General features: G+C 49.1%; 5 protein-coding genes across 5 annotated transcripts; 2 read left to right on the top strand and 3 right to left on the bottom strand.

The window, feature by feature from the left end:
* Positions 1–1,490: 1,490 nt before the first annotated feature.
* On the bottom strand, positions 1,491–3,095 carry ergS (the record flags this gene model as incomplete). Its single annotated transcript, XM_043279474.1, has 1 exon — positions 1,491–3,095. The coding sequence occupies one exon, from the start codon at positions 3,093–3,095 to the stop codon at positions 1,491–1,493; it is 1,605 nt and encodes a 534-aa protein (XP_043137150.1).
* A 696-nt stretch (positions 3,096–3,791) lies between these two features.
* On the bottom strand, positions 3,792–6,657 carry ACHE_41193A (putative LON domain serine protease; the record flags this gene model as incomplete). The annotated part of the gene is made up of 2 exons (XM_043279476.1): positions 3,792–6,118; positions 6,177–6,657. 2 exons carry the CDS (start codon positions 6,655–6,657, stop codon positions 3,792–3,794), a joined length of 2,808 nt encoding a protein of 935 aa, XP_043137151.1.
* A 763-nt stretch (positions 6,658–7,420) lies between these two features.
* HEM3 (porphobilinogen deaminase) lies at positions 7,421–8,518 on the top strand (the record flags this gene model as incomplete). Its single annotated transcript, XM_043279477.1, has 2 exons — positions 7,421–7,709; positions 7,782–8,518. The coding sequence occupies 2 exons, from the start codon at positions 7,421–7,423 to the stop codon at positions 8,516–8,518; spliced, it is 1,026 nt and encodes a 341-aa protein (XP_043137152.1).
* A 196-nt stretch (positions 8,519–8,714) lies between these two features.
* ACHE_41194A (IGBP1/TAP42 family protein) lies at positions 8,715–9,909 on the bottom strand (the record flags this gene model as incomplete). The annotated part of the gene is made up of 3 exons (XM_043279478.1): positions 8,715–9,287; positions 9,342–9,618; positions 9,692–9,909. The coding sequence occupies 3 exons, from the start codon at positions 9,907–9,909 to the stop codon at positions 8,715–8,717; spliced, it is 1,068 nt and encodes a 355-aa protein (XP_043137153.1).
* A 434-nt stretch (positions 9,910–10,343) lies between these two features.
* Positions 10,344–15,556, top strand: DCL1 (putative RNA helicase/RNAse III; the record flags this gene model as incomplete). Its single annotated transcript, XM_043279479.1, has 14 exons — positions 10,344–10,477; positions 10,529–10,722; positions 10,790–10,893; positions 10,949–11,214; positions 11,267–11,374; positions 11,425–12,106; positions 12,157–12,285; positions 12,339–12,407; positions 12,459–12,641; positions 12,696–13,766; positions 13,820–14,734; positions 14,780–14,965; positions 15,025–15,177; positions 15,254–15,556. The coding sequence occupies 14 exons, from the start codon at positions 10,344–10,346 to the stop codon at positions 15,554–15,556; spliced, it is 4,497 nt and encodes a 1,498-aa protein (XP_043137154.1).
* Between the last annotated feature and the right edge of the window lie 344 nt (positions 15,557–15,900).

Here is a 15,900-nt window from a genome sequence, read left to right on the forward strand (position 1 = left end):
CTACCACTTTGTGAAACGCTCCCCTGAGCTTTCAACCCGATTTTCAAGGCGATACGACTATCAGCGAGCATTGAATGAAGACCCAAAGGCTATACAACAATGGTTTGACACATTATGGGAGGTAAAAACGGAATATGGAATCTCGGATGATGATATCTACAATTTTGACGAGACTGGATTCGCAATGGGACTTACCAGCACCTCTCGGGTGGTCACAAGAGCTGAATATTATGGAAAACGCAAGCTTCTACAACCTGGCAATCGAGAATGGGTAACAGCCATTGAATGTATTAGCCGTAACGACGCTCTTCCACCAGTTATCATCTTCAAAGGGAAAGTCTTCATTCAAGGCTGGTTCTCTACGGCTCCGCCAGAGTGGCGATTCCATATGAGCCCAAATGGGTGGACTACCGATCAAATTAGCCTCGATTGGCTGCAAAACCACTTCGTTCCGCATATACAAAAGCGCCAAGGTGGTGCCTGGAAGCTCTTGGTTATGGATGGGCATGGAAGCCATTTAACAGCTCAATTTGATGCTATCTGCAAAGAAAACAAGATTATCCCGTTGTGTATGCCTTCGCATTCATCTCATCTTCTACAGCCTCTCGATATTGGCTGTTTTTCCACAATCAAGAAGGCATATGGGCAGTATATCCAATCAAAGCTTCGATCTGGTATACACTCAATTGATAAGCATGATTTCTTACATGCTTATATCCAGGCACGTCTTACAGCCTATAAAACCGATACAATATCGAACAGCTGGGTTGCTGCAGGGATTATTCCATATAATCCAGAGCAGGTGCTCAAAAATATCACCATACAGCTTCGAACACCAACCCCCCTCTAGCCGTGGCAGTGAGGGCTATGTGCCTCATACTCCACAGAGGCCCATTGATATTCATCGCCAAACATCTTCGATCAATACCCTACTACGGCAAAGATCAAGAACACCCCCAGAAGCACTTTTGGACCAAATACAGCAAATGAGCAAGGGCTTCGAGAAGATGGCTCATCGTACTGCTTTCCTTATCCATGAAAACCAGCGTTTACAGGCCGAAGTCGATCACCAGCATAAAAAACGAGCCCGATCTAGAAAGCAGATACCATACAATCAAGGCTTAAATGCTGGCCAGGTGCAGCAGCAAATATTCGAGGAATTAAATGCTCAAGAAGCCGATACTGCTGCCGAGGCATCGGCCTCGGCAAGCAATGAATCGGCCAATCAGCGGCCGCCACAGCGCTGTGGAATCTGCAAAAATATAGGACATAGAAGGAATCGATGCCCTGAGGTACAGGATACATAGAAAAATGAATTTTGATTGGTTGTGGTTGAATTATATATATATGTGTTTGGGGGGTCGGTGGGCCGTGGCCACTCGCATGTGGTGGCCACTCGCATGTGACTTACGTATAACCCAATGCAAAAACCATATAGTTAAGCATCTATATACAGAGAAAAATATCCCAACAACGACACAAATGACCCCTCAACTCGGCTCCATCTTCTCAGCAACACACTTCCGCGCCCCATCCCTTGTCTTCCCCTTCCTCCCCTCCGGCCACGCCAACTTCCGTATACTAATATGCGCCACATGAGCCACAGCAAACACCTGCCTCAACCCAGGCACGCCTCCCGGAAACACCAACCAAACTCCCGCATCCTGTCTCTCATCCGGCCGGAATTTATCATGATATGCCTTCTTCCCGGCCAGCGGTAGCCGTCGAAATGTATAATGATGCACATGTCGAATGACTTTTTCTATCCCGGAAGGGATACCCATCATCTCACCCAGTGACTGGAGCGGTTCGTATCCGAAACTTAGCGAGAATATGTTCATTTGGTTGAGCAATATCATTGAAGTGTACGTTAGGAGTTCGCTGACGCCCTTAGGTGACCAGGGTGCCGCGACGCAGGGGTCGAGGTGGTACGCGCGGGAATCGCATATGCGACGGAGGGCTGCGAAGCCCAATGCTGCACCGTTGGCACCACGCGCGTAGATGAAGATCATGAGGTCGGGGAGGCAGAAGGGGTCGTATATTGTTATGAAGGCTTGGGATTTGCCGCGGGCGGTTTCGCTGCGCATGTGGCGCCAGGAGTCGTATACTTCCATTAACTCGCGTTGGAGTATTGGGTCGGTTCGAACGGAGGGTATGTATATGCCTAGTGAGATTCCTCCTTTTTGGGGGTCTAGGAGGTGCTTGTTTTGCGTTATGATCCTCTTTCCATGTCGTTCCAGGAGAATTTCGTTATCCATTGGATTCAAGACCCGTTCAACACCGAACTGCATCGCCGTCCACCCGCGCTGCCGAGCGTATTTCATGAATACCTCGCTCGCACCCATGATGACTATCCCCCAGCGCCGTCGCTTCCTGTATACCTTGAATTCATGCAGGATATCTCCCAAAATTGCCGGATCGCATAACGGGTCCCCAGTGACTATAGCAACCTGGTTCTGGAGCTTATACGACAACACGCCCGTCCGGGAACCATTGACGAAGAATTTATAGCTCGGGTCTAGCAATCCCATGTGTGAAACATGGCCGTATTGTGCAGCGAGTCGGGTTATTAGTTTTCGTATATCGTCGTCTTGGAATGCGTCTGGTGCGGCGATATCCACGCTGGTGCTTATTTGTGGTCGCTGGGTTCGCTCACGGGATAGATCAGAATGGTTTGGATAATCGGAATTGTATTCATGATGGGATGGTAAAGATCGACTGGATGGAGGATTGCTGATCGAGTTCACAAGCGTCGTTGGTCTGCTTCCTCCATCGCTCCGGCTGCGGCGGGCTTGTTCTTCTTGCGACGACTCAGCGTTCGCGCTCTGATAGGGTTCGTGTTTGGGAAGCGATAAAGGAGCAGAGGAATAGGGACGATAGTGTTGTCGTTCAGACGAAAGATGAAACGATGAATGATTGATATGATCAATACACCACTGACGGTTCAGCAATTCAGCCACGGAGTCAAACAACAACTGCTGCTTCTCGTTTTTCTTTTTCGCGGATGGCTTGTTCGCATTTTGTCGCCTTGACCGCTGCTTCGTCTTACCTCCATCCCGCGATAACAACGATGGCGACCCTGATTGAGTCGACATAATGAGGTCTTTATTCTAGATGCGATCTTCCGATCGCGTCGCCCACTCACTGGCGGCCGGCAAATTTTCAATAAGCTTGTTTGCAGGTAAGACGTTGAATCCTGGGCCCTGTTTTCTGGATGCTTTTGCCGCAATTGAAACCGGGATGCCGTCACTGGAGCTGGAATCTTGCTCCGAGGGGTTTGCTTGGGGCAATCACATTTCGCAGTGGATGTAGATCAGTCTGCACATCATCTTCCTAGAAGAGTATTAGCCCAGCGGACGGGAGAGGAAGAGGGGATGGAAAGGAAAAAACCTACCTTTTTTGACTCTGCGGTTGTTGGTGTCATCTTTTTTGTTCTTTTGGTGGTAGTGGTGGTATCAACGTCAGCCCAGAGTCGTAGCTAGGACAGGCGGATGATATAACCACTCGGGCCGCCGGAAATGGAGGCAACGTTTTCGGAAGCACCATGTGAAATTAATGCACGGAGTTCGATTCAAGTATATATACTATTGGAACCATATAATCAGATATTCAAACACAGTACAGACGCTAGACATAAAAGCATGTAAATCACGCTATGCAACAATGAAGGGACCCGACGTGTGTCGGTAGAGTCAAAGAATGGACGGATTTCAACACAAAATCGAGAATTAAAAACAAAGGCAGGATAGGAGAGTATCAAATATTAAGAAAAGCGGATAGTTAATGAGAAATCACAGACGGCTCTCTACAAAGTTCACGTGCTGCTGTCCCCAGTGGGAATCAGGCCACACCTGTCGGATAGCCTCCCAGATATGCTTGACATAAACAATCTGAATACCATCAATGACCTCCTGAGGCACATCTTTGACATCCTTCCGGTTGTGGTGGGGAAGAAGGACAGTCTTGACGCCAGCCCGCAATGCACCGATAAGTTTCTCCTTAATGCCACCAACAGGCATGACTCTACCACGTAGAGAAACCTCACCCGTCATGGCAAGCTGCGGAGGCACAGCTTTGCCGGCAAAGAGGGAAATCAGACCGATCGTATGGGCGAGACCAGCTGAAGGTCCATCCTTGGGGATAGCACCGGAGGGACAGTGGACGTGGATGCTGCGGCTCTTCATGATATCCTCATTGGGGTCGTGTGTTAATCCAAGTTCGAAGGAATGTGCCTTGACCCAGGTGAGAGCCACCTCCACACTCTCCTTGAGAACATCACCGAGCTTTCCTGTCAGCTGGACGCGTCCGTTACCTGGCATGTCCGCAACCTCAATGAATAGGATGCTTCCCTGGCCGCCGGTGGAGTACGCGACAAGACCAGTAACCACACCGGGACGACCATGCTTCTCAGCGATCTCCTCTTCAAATCGCTCAACACCAAGAATTTCCTCCAAGTCGTCAACCGTGACAACCGGGTTATATGTTTCTGGTTTGCCGGCGTCTCCGGCGTCCGCAAACTGAACGGCCTTGTGACGGCAGATAGCGCCAAGTTCACGCTCAAGGTTGCGAACTCCCGACTCGCGAGTATAAGACGTGATAGTCTTGTCAAGTACATCATCAGATAATTCAACCTGTCCATCCGACAAGCCATTCGACCGGATCTGCTTGGGCAAAAGGTGTCGTCTGGCAATATGTCTCTTCTCAAGGGTGGTGTATCCAGACAACGAGATGGTCTCCATACGGTCAAGCAACGGCGCAGGAATAGTATCAAGAGAATTGGCCGTTGCGATAAACAAGACTTTGCTCAGGTCAATCGGGATGCTAATATAATGATCGCTGAATGTATGGTTCTGTTCGGGATCAAGGACCTCAAGCATCGCCGCAGATGGGTCGCCTTGGAAATTGGCACCGCCAACTTTGTCAATCTCATCCAATAAGAACACTGGGTTGTTTACCCCAGCCTTCTTGAGGCCATTGACTATTAGGCCAGGCATTGCTGCAACATAGGTTCTCCGGTGGCCGCGGATCTCAGCCTCATCTCGGACACCGCCCAAAGAAATCCGATGGAATTTACGGTTCAGCGAAGCCGCTACAGACCTTGCCAAGCTGGTCTTGCCAGTTCCTGGTGGGCCAACAAGCAACAAAATTGGAGACTTGTCCGTCATCCGCCTAGATTGCAGAAGCTCGAGTTTAGATTCAATCGAGACTCTGTCAGCCTCGGACAGGAGTGGGACACCCTTTTCAATGTCCTCGTCTGAGCTGTCGAGGTCCTTGGTCAACGTAGAAATTTGTTGTTCGACATCCTGATTAGTCGTCTGTTTCAATCTGAGCACAGCCAAGTACTCAAGCAACCTCTTCTTGATCTTCTCCAGTCCGTAGTGGTCATCGTCTAATTGTTTTCTCGCTTTCGTCAAAGTGTCAGGGCCAAGCTGGTCTTCGGTGAACTTTGACCACGGGATCTCAGCGAGATTTTCCAGATAGGACCGACAAACGCCGTATTCCGCATTAGCAGGGTTCATCTTACGTAGACGTTTGATTTCTTTATCAGCGACCTTCTTGGCCTCTGCGCTAAGCTGTGCCTCGTCAAGCTTCTGCTGCAGCTCATCGACCTCGTTCAGTTCTTTGTCATCGTCATCATTGTTATTACGTCTGCTGAGAGGCCCCGGAGGCGATAGACCGGCGAAGCCAGCCATTGCCCGCCTGGCCAGGACCTCGCGATCACGCGGGTCAATCTGGCCGATGTCGAACTGAGGGCTTGGGGGCAACGATGATGAACTGATATGAGTTGTCTTGACATTGTTCCTGATGTTCTGGACTTGTCTGTCGAGAATATCGACCACTCTTTCCAGCCGGGTCCGCAGGTCCAATGAAGCCAAAATCCGGAGCTTCTCCTCAATGCTTGAATCAGAGATATCTGCCAGAAAATCGGCGAGTCTGGATGCATGTGGCAAGTCGGACTTGGAAATAAGGAACTCGAATTTGCGCGCGACAAGTGGCGATAGACGTGGAGAATGCGAAGGTATTAGCGACGAAAACCGGAGAAGGGTGAGAAGCTCCCGCGAAAGTCGTTTTAATTGTTGGAATGATTCAACCGTCTCGGAGTCACTGATTCCAGGGTCTACGAAATAGAGAATTGAGTTAGTTACTGTCATGTCAAGACTCTGGGGACGTCTTACCTTTTTCCTCGTGCAGGATAACTTCTGCCTCGAAGAATGGTCTCTCTTTCAGCCAACGCTGAATGCTAAATCGCTGAACTCCCTGAACAAGCAGAGACGGTTCTCCATACACACGACGCTGAAGCCCAACCACCTTTCCAACGGTGCCATAATGGAAGAGATCTTCCTTCCTCGCCTGGCCAGCGTCAACAGCCTCGTATTCCTCCTTCTGATCCTCATCCAAGCTCCCATCGTCAATGACGTTTTGGGCATCCTTGCTCAGGTACGGGGAACCAAGGGGAACGCATCCGAATGAGATGCTAGTCTCATGTCGCTGCCCCGTAGACGCTTGGTCCAGCAGCGACGACAGCAGGTTGGAGAGATCGGGACGATTGGGGACCGGAAGCCGCGCGGTGACCCCAGGAAGCAGGACAGTGCCCTTGGGAAGCGGGACTATGGCAAGCTTAACCGCTCCAGTCTTGTCGTTCTTAGAGGATCCCATCTTCGACTGCCCTCGTGAGATCCAGATGTGCGATATCGGACCTCAGCAGCAGTGTTGAGAGTGAATGGTATCAAGCCGGTGTTGAACAAAATGGCAAAAACAACAGCAGTGGAAGAACGCGGGGAAGTGTATGGAGCAGTGACGGCGGAAATGATGATATTATGAGGAGATGGGGACGATGGTTATAAGGCGGGCGCGAAAGGTTCCAGAACCTCGTGGATGAAAGCGATGCCTCTGGGGGAGAAAGCAATAGATAAGGGCCCGATGCCGAGGTTAGGCTGGGAGGAGTGCCGATCCACTGCGCGTGCGTGGGAGTTAGCGTCTATACACAGTGGTGGTGAGAGAATTGAATGGCGCAGATACACAACAGAGAAAACAAGAGGATGTAAGAAGGAAACAGAGCCAGTTTTCACAAATCATCTGGAATTGCGGTGGCTGTTGGTCCTACTCAGCTCTTGCGCTGGCGCTGGCGAGATATGACGATTGCTGTTCTCGGACATCCCGTGATTCAGGTTTACGTTACGTGACAATACATACTTTACACTAATACGGTAATCTTGGTATGACATACGTATCGGCGGCCCGTTGGTCGGAAGTGAATGTTTTACGTTTGGTTTCTTCGACAGCGACAAGCACCTTGGTACCTGCAAGAACACAATTTCAGACTTTTCATTCTTCAAGAGAGTCTATAACAGTTCTGGGCATACTCTTTCGCATCTCTTATTACCTATCTCCCGGTACTATTGCCCGCGCATCAATCGCCATGACGTCTGCCCCGCCTCCCATTTCCTCCGATGCCTCCGCATCAAAGAGGACGTTTATTATCGGAACGCGCCAATCGAAGCTGGCCCTCCTCCAGACCAACCTGGTGCTTGCGGCGCTGAAAGAAGCAAACCCAGATTGCTCGTTTGATATCCATTCGCGCGAAACAGCGGGTGACAAGAATACCAACATCGCCTTCCGAGAGTTTACAACCAAGAACCTTTGGACTGAGGAGCTGGAGGAGCTTTTGATTGCTGGACATGTGGATTTCATTGTACATTCTTTGAAGGGTATGTTTCTCGTGCTACGCTGTTGATATCTTAGTTGTGGTGAGACTTACTCTTTTTGTCGTTGTCGTTTAGATGTCCCAACCCTCATTCCGTCGTCATGTACCCTGGGACCGATGATGAAGCGTGAAGACAGCAGGGATGTCTTGGTGGTGAAGCAAGGATTGCCACATAAGAGTCTCGCCGATTTGCCCGCCGGAGCCGTCGTGGGAACTTCGTCCGTCCGCCGGAGCGCACAACTAGCACAAAAATACCCTCATCTGAAGGTCGTGGATGTGCGCGGAAACATCGGTACTCGTCTGGCCAAGCTGGATGCAGAGGATAGTCCATTCAGTTGCATAATCTTGGCTGCGGCCGGTCTGCACCGGCTGGGTCTTGAGGACCGTATCTCTCAGTACCTGGATTCGAAGAATGGATCTATGCTACATGCGGTTGGACAAGGTGCCCTTGGGATTGAGATTCGCAAGAATGATAAGCAGATCCACGATATGCTGAGCAATATCGGTGACAAGGAGACTACGCTGGCAGCATTGGCGGAGCGAAGCTTGCTGAGAACCCTAGAGGGAGGCTGCAGTGCTCCACTGGGAGCTGAGACAGAATGGGTTCAAGCCGCTGACGGCTCTTCTAAGTTAAGGATGCGATCCATAGTCGTCAGTGTGGACGGCAGTCGGAGCGCCGAAGTCGAGGTTGACGGTGTTGTTGACTCTGCCGAAGCTGCTGAAGAGTTTGGCGTTACGGTTGCCAAGGCACTGGTCAAGAAAGGCGCAGGTTCCATTCTGGAGGAAATCCAGCAGAACAAAGTGACATCGTGAGGAATGATTGGGTTCTCATGGGAAAAGTGAACTGATACCATGGAGAGGCTGGTCTTCTCCTCTGTAAATGAACATAAGAGTCATGTGAAAAAGATACATAGAATGATATGCAAAGATCTCCATCATTTTCTTCGGAAACTGATATGGTATCATTAGTCGTGATAACAATCTATATCGAGAAACTGAAACAGCAAAATCAACCCCGGTTAAGGGTATTCCCAGAGCCTCTTGGGTTCGCTTCTTTGAATTCATCCCAAGCCCGTGCTTTCATCGTCTCTGCGTCAGCTATGTCGAGATCATCCTCGTCGATCTCTGGCTGGATGCCCGACTGTTCACCTCCTTGAACAACATTGCCTTGCCTTTTCTCTTCCTCGAGATACTCGTCTATTGTCATAGTAGGGAGATTATGGCTAGGCCTGAACACGCCTTGTTGGAGCTGCGTCCGACGGTCGAGCAAAGTAAACGGCTGCATTGGTCTTCCATCCCTGTTCAATATAGGTCCACCTCTACCGCCTCGTAGTAATTGGGACAGAGGAGCATCAAGACGTTCGGAATAGCCCGACTGGTCCGCATTGTTCCGTCTTCTGTTATCTTCCTGTTGACGTGGGACGGGGGGAGGTGCTGCGTTGCGCATAGCCGAAAGCATTGAAAATTCTTGTGCGAGAAGATCAAGGGCTTGGAAGGTCTGGTGGGTATAGAGGTCTAGTTCCGCCAAGTACAGTCGTCGAATGTCTTCGTCGTCGAGCTGACTGTGGTTCTGCGAGAGGTACTTGAATAGCGTCAGTATAAATCTCAAGCCTAAAACTTCCGTCCAGTATCAAACCTCGAGTTTCCGCTTCAGTTCCTTTTCCTCCCTGAACCTTGATACTTTCACTTCTCTGCGGGTGGCGGCATCATTCACAGGTGTCAATGAGAAGGACGTAGGATTCGAATTATATCGCTCGTAGAGTTTTCGGTTGCTATCGTTGAGCAGTCCATAATCATCCATGCGTGAAAGATATCCCTCGTATTTCTCTAAAGAGCGCCGGAGGAGAGCTTCACGGTCCGAGCTGTACGATCGTTGGAGTAGGTCCGCGAGGAGATATTCGACGGTCAGGTACCTTGAAAAAGAAAAACCAAGATTAGCAATCACCACATCCTAACCAGGGAGTATAAGAAAAAGCATTGACTCACTGTAGATCCCCGGTCGACACCTCTTCAATTTGCTCATTCGAACTAAACAAGGAGAGCAATCTGACCAGTCGCTGGCATTCTTCGAACTTGGCGATGACGGCGGTCACATCTCTGCGATAAAGCTCGGAGGTGGTGTCGGGACGCGCTTCTAGGGCGGTCTTATCTGCCTTTGCTGCCACAAACAGAGATCGCAAATTCTGAGGTTGATCGGAATCCATTGTGAATATATTGATTGATTGAGATGAACAGAGATTTCCTGGTGGAATGAATGATCGGAGGTGGAAGCTCCCCGCTAGATCTGGATTTATTATGGAGCCCCGCGATAGTCGGCGTCGATAACAATTCGTTTGTTGCTTTGTTTGTTACCAGGAGCCCTGCAGTGGTAAACAGCTCAAAATGGAAGTCGCATTCACTATGATTTTTGTCTGTCGACTTTCTCTGATTCATTTTCTCCTCTTTTCTTTTAGGATGAAAAACTACCAACTAGCTAACGTACGGCTCAACAGTTCCGTTGACCTTGCCCTGAAAGACCATCTACTAGTCACTACTTCGATCCAGGATGGCAACTCCAGAAATTACAGGGGAAGGGAACTTCAATAATGAGCAGAAACCCCTTATCATCTTGTCAGGGAGCCCAGTCGACAATCCTGCAATGGAAGACGCTACCGCTGAGCAAGAATATATATCTTCTGGTGAATCAGACGACGATGGAGAAAAGCAGCCCGCAGAGGATCTAAACGACGTGACAAAAAGACGTCGAGCACAGAATGCTCAGTTTGAGGCTCTGTAAGTTCCCATTCAAGAGCTCTACCCGACTATTAGACCTAATTGAAATAGGCTTTCAAAACGTGCTGATACAGGCCCGGTGACGAAGAAAACTGTACGCGCAGATATCCCCGATGCTGAGCTTTCTACTGCACACTTAGTTGCACGAAAAGACCTAGGACATGGGGTGTTGGATCCTCGGGAATACCAGCTGGAGCTCTTCGAGAGGGCTAAGGCACAAAACACGATTGCGGTTCTCGATACGGGTTAGTGTTGAGTTACAACTCCCGTTTGACTTTGATGACTTTGCTGTCTAACAGGATACCATTATAGGGTCTGGAAAGACGTTGATTGCCGTGCTGTTGCTGAAGCACGTCATCGAGAAAGAGCTGAACGATCGTGCTGAGGGAAAGCCACCTCGCATTTCATTCTTTCTGGTATGCAGGGAAATGAACAATCGTATGAGGAATATTAATAGCTAAAGTCAAGCAGGTCGACAGCGTCACACTCGTATATCAGCAGGGTGCTGTGTTGCGCAACAACCTCGACCAAAATGTTGGTCAGTTCTTCGGTGCCATGGGAGCAGACTTGTGGAACAAGCAGACCTGGGACGAGCACTTCAACGCGAATATGGTAATTGTATGCACGGCAGAGATTTTAAACCAATGTCTCCTCAACTCGTACTTGAGGATGGATCAGATCAATTTGTTGATCTTCGACGAGGCACATCACACCAAGAAGAATCACGCTTATGCGCGGTTAGTGTTGAGGGTTTCAAGAAAAGGAACTGTGACTGACTTAATATCCTAGGATTATTCGCGATTCATATCTCAAAAACCCTCCGTCCAAGCGCCCGAGAGTATTTGGGATGACCGCATCACCGATTGACGCTCGAGGTGATATCGTAGATGCAGCCGCGTATGTCCCGATATGATCGAGAAATATAATATTACACTAATCGAAGATAGAAAGCTAGAGACACTGCTGGATAGCCAGATTGCAACAACCTCGAACTTGACCCTCCTACGACAATTCATCAAACGTCCAACAGAGAGGGAATGGGCATACGACAGGCTTGAAGCACCATTCGGGACCGAATTGTACAAATCCATGAAAGACCGCTTTGGTGACATCGCATCATTGGAACCCGTCTTCAGATTTGCTTGGAACGCCAGCTCCGAACTGGGCAAATGGTGTTCAGATCGGGCATGGGCTCATGCTCTAGCAGAAGATGTACTGCCAAAGCTCGAAGGTCAAGTCAGCAAAGCCATTAATGAGGAAAGCTCTGGGAGGGTCCGTGAAAGCGCATATAAGGAGATTGAACGGATCAAGGATGCCAGCGACATTGTCAGGAACCATACCTTCGATAGCCCCGATGCTCCCGGCTCACTCAGCTCTAAAGTGCAGCTCTTGTATAAAGAACTTCGCAAGCAGTTTGAATACCCCACGGACACCAAATGCATTGTCTTTACCGACATGCGATACACGGCCAGGATATTATTTGAGCTATTCACCGAATTGAACATTCCATACATGCGTCCCGGTGTGCTGGTTGGCGTCCGGACCGGTGATCTCGCCGCAATGAACATAACCTTCCGTCAACAGTTCATTGCGCTGGTTAAGTTCCGAAAAGGAGAAATAAATTGCTTGGTAAGGATTGACTCAACGCGTGAACTGTGCTGTGCGCCAACTATATCTAGTTTGCCACTTCGGTAGCTGAAGAGGGACTCGATATTCCGGACTGTAACTTGGTTGTCAGGTTTGATCTATACCATACCCTCATCCAGTATGTACAGAGCCGAGGTCGGGCGCGGCATTCTGATTCAACTGTACGTACCTCAAGCAACAGCCATGGGAGACCTATGATTGATGTTCTGTCTAGTATGCTACCATGGTTGAAAAGGATAACGTTGAACATCGAGAACGACTTGCGGAAGTTCGAGATGCTGAGGTACGTCAATGTCAAGCTTAGTAGCGCATGGATATTCTAATTCGCCGTTAGCAAACTATGCAGAGCTTTTGTGAAGCCCTACCAGAAGATCGACTGCTCAACGGCGGCGAGCATGACTTGGAGACGATTCTCCAACATGAGGAAGGCAAAAGAACATACAAGATTGCGTCCACAGGAGCAATGTTAACGTACCATTCGGCAATGGCTATTCTTGCGCGCTATGCCAGCTCTTTGGTAGGAATTATTTTCTTGTCTGATCATTGACTAGCGCTAATGAAGCACATGCAGCAATATGAGAAAGAGTCATTGACCCAAGTTACATACGTTACCCTTCCCGTGAACAATACTTATGTCTGTGAAGTTATCCTACCGGAGAAGTCGCCCATTCGAGGAATAACTGGAAGCCCGGCGATGAAAAAGTCGAGCGCAAAGCAGTGCGCAGCATTTGATGCTTGTCTCCTACTGCGAAAACACAAGCTGCTCGATGATCATTTCAACTCGATCTATCATAGGCGGCTACCTGCTATGCGGAATGCAAAACTGGCCATCACGTCGAAGCATACAAATGAATACGACATGATATCCAAGCCGTCTTTCTGGGATATTCCGGAGGGAGCCTTGCCAACCAATCTCTATGCTGTTCTCATCTCGTTCAAACCCTCGGAGCCTCTCTCAAGAGCACACGGCGATATCATCTTGCTTGGACGGGAAAGGCTCCCAGATTTTCCGTCATTTTCCATTTTCCTTGATGAGGATGTGGAAACCAACATCAGCTCAACAACTGTACTCGACGTCTTGGAGGTCTCCGATGAAGAGCTGGATTGCCTAACTGATTTCACGCTTCGCGTCTTTCGCGATGTTTTCCACAAGGTATATACTAAGGAACCAAAGAAAATTCCATACTGGCTTGCCCCAGCAGTTCAGTCGACTGAACTGAATAGCTTTATTCCGTCTCGCGATTTAATCGACTGGGAAACGCTATCTTTCGTCCAGCAAAACGAGGAGTTCCAATTCTCCTCTGACATTGACCCAAAGTCGTTGGTCAATCGACTCGTTTATGATCCCTGGGATGGTAGGTTCCGGCTCTTTACCGGTGAAGTTGATGATACTCTGCGCCCCACTGACCCTCCACCGGAATGGGTGCATCGTCGGAGACACATGGACAACATCATGAGCTACTGCGTTAGTCTTTCTAAGAACTCACGTGCTAAATTCTTCGCGAAAGCCAATTGGGACCAGCCAGTTTTTCATGCTCAATTGATTCGTCTTCGAAGAAATCTACTAGACAAAATGGTGGATCAGGAAAGAGAAGTCGAAACCAGAAGCGTCGTCTGCCTGGAAGCCCTGAGAATATCAGCTGTTTGTCTTCCCTTCAGTTACTATAATCAATATTTCTACTGACATTACCAAAGATTCCGACCTCACTTGTTACTTCATTCCTCGCCTTCCCTGCAATTATTAGCAGAATGGATTCCCATCTGATTACCCTCGATGCGTGTAAAACTCTGGACTTGACCGTCCATCCTGAGTTTGCCTTGGAAGCATTCACGAAAGATTCCGACAACACCGAGGAACACAAGGGCCAGCAGATCCATTTCCAGCGTGGTATGGGAAAGAATTACGAGCGCCTTGAGTTCCTGGGCGATTGTTTCCTGAAGATGGCAACGTCCATTGCCTTGTTCACGCAGAAGCCTGACGATGACGAGTACGACTATCACGTCAACCGGATGTGTCTTATTTGCAACAAGAATCTGTTCAATGTCGCCATCAAGAAGAAGCTTTACATGTACATTAGGAGCCGTGGATTTTCCAGACACACATGGTACCCGGTAGGTCTTACGCTGCAAAAGGGTAAAGATCACAGCAAGAAGGTTACCTCAGAAAGCAAACACTCATTGGGAGAGAAGACAATTGCCGACGTGTGCGAAGCGTTGATCGGTGCATCCCTGCTCTCGGGTGCCCCCGACCACCGGTTCGACATGGCTGTCAAAGCAGTCAGTGCACTAGTTGGCAGTGAGAATCACACGGCAACGAACTGGAAAGACTATTTCAGTGTCTACTCTCTTCCTCAATACCAGACTATGAAAGCAGATGGGTTTGAAATTGACCTCGCCAAAAAAGTGGAGGAGAAATTGGGTTATCAATTTCGTTATCCCCGACTGTTGCGGTCTGCATTTACTCACCCTTCATACCCTTCAGCGTGGGCTAAGGTGCCGTGTTATCAGCGACTTGAGTTCTTGGGTGATTCGTTGCTGGATATGGTCTGTGTTGAAGATCTGTACACGAGGTTTCCTGATAAGGACCCCCAATGGCTCACAGAGCACAAGGTGAGCCTACAGATAAGAATCATGAGCACGACTAACAATTCTTAGATGGCGATGGTATCCAACAAGTTCCTGGGTGCACTATCAGTGCGACTCCAACTCCACACACACCTCCGGCACTTCAGCAACCCATTGCAGTCTCAGATCACTCATTATGCTGAGGAGATTCAGACTGCGGAGGCTGAGGGCGAGGGCGCTGTGGACTACTGGGTTGGTACTAAAGATCCGCCGAAAGTAGGTCTCATGTATACTTCTCAATCTTGAGTGCTACGTTTGACTGACAGGATATATAGTGCTTGTCTGACATGGTCGAGTCTTACCTTGGAGCTGTGTTTGTCGATTCGGAGTTCAACTTCGAAGTGATTGAAACATTCTTCAACAAATATGTCAAGCCGTTCTTCCACGACATGTCCATCTACGATACGTTTGCCAACAAGCACCCAACTGTAAGACCCGCCTTGTCCCGATATATATTATATCGGTAACACCTTCAGTCGTTGACCCCAGCTAATCCATATACAGACCTACCTGCACAACAAACTCACCAACGAGTATGGATGCACCAACTACTGCCTCAAAGCGGGTGAATTCCCGGGAGTCGATGGAACCCCTGCCAGTGTACTCGCCGCAGTGATAGTACATGACGCCGTCATTGGTGAAGCAACGGCATCTTCTGGCCGCTACGCCAAAGTCAAAGCGAGTGAGAAAACCTTGGCTTTGCTTGAAGAGATCTCGCCTGCCGAATTCCGCGAAAAATACCATTGCGACTGCCGCGAGGTCAAGGATGGCCAGGATAATATGCCGGATGTTGGAACTGCAATTTAGCCATGTTTGATAAAGAATTGAGCTGCAGATAGTAATTTCAGTATTTTCATGCTGTTAGAAAGTGATTCAAATTGTCATTCGTTTTTGCATGATCGTAGTCTGAGTCAGGAACAGCGCGGACCAGTGGTTAAGGCGGAGATAAACCAGGGAACGTCACATGCTGCCGCCGTTTGGCGCTAACCGTAATAGGACTAGAACGGAACTCCCCTGACCGCGTCCCACTGCGCCGGGAGAGCCAAAGGATAGCCTCACCTTCTGGACAGGTCGACCGCTTGATTCTCCGGACGGGCTCCTTTCGTCTTTTTTCTCTTTGATACCTTGTCTAGTCAAGATACCCTGTCGTA

This window comes from Aspergillus chevalieri, chromosome 4 (assembly GCF_016861735.1).
Source record: "Aspergillus chevalieri M1 DNA, chromosome 4, nearly complete sequence".
In the NCBI taxonomy this organism is placed as follows: Eukaryota; Fungi; Ascomycota; class Eurotiomycetes; order Eurotiales; family Aspergillaceae; genus Aspergillus; species Aspergillus chevalieri.